The following is a 3,043-nucleotide window of genomic DNA, read 5'->3' on the forward strand; positions in this document are numbered from 1 at the left end:
AAAACTAAAAACATTGCAGTCTGCCCTTTAAAGGCACCCCTTTGTTTTATTATAAAATAGCATGAGAATGTTGATTTTTTTACCTCAAATATTGTGCATTTCTTAATGCGGCGACGCATTCAGAAATACACAATATTTGAGGTAAAAAAATCAACATTCTCATGCTATTTTATAATAAAACAAAGGGGTGCCTTTAAAGGGCAGACTGCAATGTTTTTAATTTTTGTACCCAGTACTTGTTTGTGCAATTTGCTATTTTAATTAAGTAAAAAATGCAATTAAAATTTGTAGATGCAATGGTGGCAATTGGGGATGGGATAAGAATGGCAACCGACGAATGTAAATATCAGTTTCGACATCAGCGATGGAATTGCAGCGGCATCGAGAACCCTTCAGCGTTTGGTCACGTTGTGATCGTTGGTAAGTTTTTAACTGTTAGGATTGACTCAATGAAAATGTGGTTGCCCACATTCATCTTGGATGCGAATTGTGAAACTCAATTCACAATATTGTCATCGGACGTGAATAATGACGAAGACAGAAAGCCTGAGGATTTTTGCACGTCGCCGTAAATTAGCAGCGTGCATTCATTAATTAGCGTTTGTATTTTCAATATTATAAATGTGGCTGTGTGGGTGAATTTGCCTTTTGCAGCTACCATTATTTATTGCCGCCAGTGCAATAAATCTTTATCTTCATTAATTGAAAAGAGTTATTTTATTTTTATTATACGTGCTTGCCAAGCTGCTCGCTGTGTTATTACAAGCTTGTTCTTTATAAATGAAGTGTCCGGCTTTTTATACGACTCTGTCGTCTCGGTACACGGGAGTTACGTGCTTGTCTCAGACACGTTTAGAGTCGAATCATTACTCGTAATTTTTGTACATCTCCAGACGTTTTTTAAGCGTAATTGGACTTTCTTTTTCGTTTCAGTTAAGGTTTCATTTGGTGAGACTCACAGGTTCTTTCGCATTCTGCTGTCGCCTTTGAAATATTGTTTTCGAGCTCGTTTTCTTGGTAATTTCTTGCAATAATCAAAGGAGGAGGGTTGGAAGTGCTAGTCCATCATTACTTTAGACATCGTTCTGTTTTGCGCGAAACAAGGATAAGATTTCTTCAATGTGCATCGTAAACCGTTTTCAATGTCTACTGATATGGAGTTTTTTAACAAGTTAATTTCTCCTTTGCGCATTTAATTTGTATGCTTCTTCTTAGGAAAACGACAATGTCTACGCATCACCGAACTAATAATAATATTAGTAATATATCTGTATTTAAAAAATATTACAATCATTGCATTTACTGCATATTTAAGTAATCTTCGAGTTGGTGGGGCTTTAGGCTAATAAGAAGCATTTCTATTTATATTTTAAGCCAACTTTGACTTGCAATTTGTCTAATCGTTGGTAACTTATACATTTTGGTGGTACGAAGCGCCCGCTCGGTATTTTCATTCTAATGAACCACCAAATCCTTCCCTAAGACTGGTAATCTTTCGAGATCCTTAAAGTTTGACTGTTTGGTTTCAAATAGCACCAAAATAGAGTTACCGACATTTAAAAGCAACCGGTTTTTGTTGTTAAGTCTCGACTACTGTTTATCGAATGCCAATAACTTTACTTCATATTAATAAATTCGTATAAGATGACGTTCATACGAAGAACGATGAAACCAAGGGTGGATCCAGGGTGGTCATGGACTAACGATAATTTTTCAAAAGTCGACTTTACAACTCAAGAGAAAACACGCAAATCTGAAACTTTTTGAGTTCAAGAGTTTTTTTGAGAAAACTGCCAACATTTCCTTATCGATGGTTCACTTTCTAAAAAGGCCATTTAGTTCCCTCTAGTAGAAAACAGCAGCGTCATGTTCAAGTGGATCTTGCAACTCAAAGAAAACCACGCAAATTTAAAACTTCTTGAATTCAAGTGGTTTTCAGGAAAACTGCCAACATTTTCTTATCGATGGTTCACTTTATAAAAAGGCCATTTATTTATCTCTAGAATGGTGTACAAATAGAGCGTTCTTGCTCATTTTGCCTCCGATAAATGAGCAAAAACAGGACGGAAAACATGAAATTTTGTCATAATCTTGCACCTAAGTGTCTGATATTTAAATTTCACTTTCTGGGTCAAAACTACTCGAATTTTCTCACTCACGTTGTTACGACTGAATCGAGTTTTCAATTCTCTATCCAACGATGRCAAAACGAAATCTGTGGSTCAAATAGTTCTTGAGAAACTTCGGAAAAAGCAGCGTCGTGTTTGAGTTGATTTTGCAACGCAAAAAAAACTCGCTAATCTAAAACTTCTTGAAATCAAGACTTTTTTGAGAAAACTGCCAACATTTCCTTATCGGTGGTTCACTTTCTAAAAAGGTCATTTAGTTCCCTCTGGAATGATGTAAAAATAAGGGCTCTTCCTCAATTTTCTTCCGATAAATGAGCAAAAACAGGACGGAAAACATGAAATTTTGTCATAATCTTTGCACCTAAGTGTCTGATATTCAAATTTCACTTTTTGGGTCATAACTGCTCGAATTTGCTCACTCATGTTGTTAGGACTCAATCGAATTTTCAATTCTCTATCCAACGATGCCAAAACGAAATCTGTGGCTCAAATAGTTTTTGAGAAACTTCGGAAAAAGCAGCGTCATGTTTGAGTCGATTTTGCAACTCAAACAAAAAACTCGCGAATCTAAAACTTCTTGAAATCAAGACTTTTTTGAGAAAAGTGCCAACATTTGCTGATCGGTGGTTCACTTTCTCAAAAGGCCATTTAGTTATCTCTGGAATGATGTAAAAAATAAGGGTTCTTGCTCATTTGGCTTCCGATAAATGAGCAAAAACAGGACGGAAAACATGACATTTTGGCATAATCTTGAACCTAAGTGCCTCATATTGAAATTTCACTTTCTGGGTCAAAACTACTCGAATTTCCTCACTCATGTTGTGAGCACTCAATCGAATTTTCAATTCTCTATCCAACGATGCCAAAACGAAATCTGTGGCTCAAAGAGTTCTTGAGAAACTTCGGAAAAAGCA

The 3,043-nt window shown here is 36.0% G+C and overlaps 1 protein-coding gene across 1 annotated transcript in view; it reads left to right on the forward strand.

Moving 5' to 3' along the window:
* LOC109536345 (protein Wnt-2) overlaps positions 1-3,043 on the forward strand; it is a 44,590-nt gene that overhangs the window by 23,941 nt on the left and 17,606 nt on the right. The window contains exon 3 of the mRNA XM_019902522.2: positions 292-420. Within this exon, the coding sequence (XP_019758081.1) occupies positions 292-420 (129 nt within the window). The remainder of the gene's footprint in view (positions 1-291; positions 421-3,043) is intronic.

This window comes from Dendroctonus ponderosae, unplaced genomic scaffold, assembly GCF_020466585.1.
Source record: "Dendroctonus ponderosae isolate FM_Combo_2020 unplaced genomic scaffold, Dpon_F_20191213v2 Dpon_F_20191213_6, whole genome shotgun sequence".
In the NCBI taxonomy this organism is placed as follows: domain Eukaryota; kingdom Metazoa; phylum Arthropoda; class Insecta; order Coleoptera; family Curculionidae; genus Dendroctonus; species Dendroctonus ponderosae.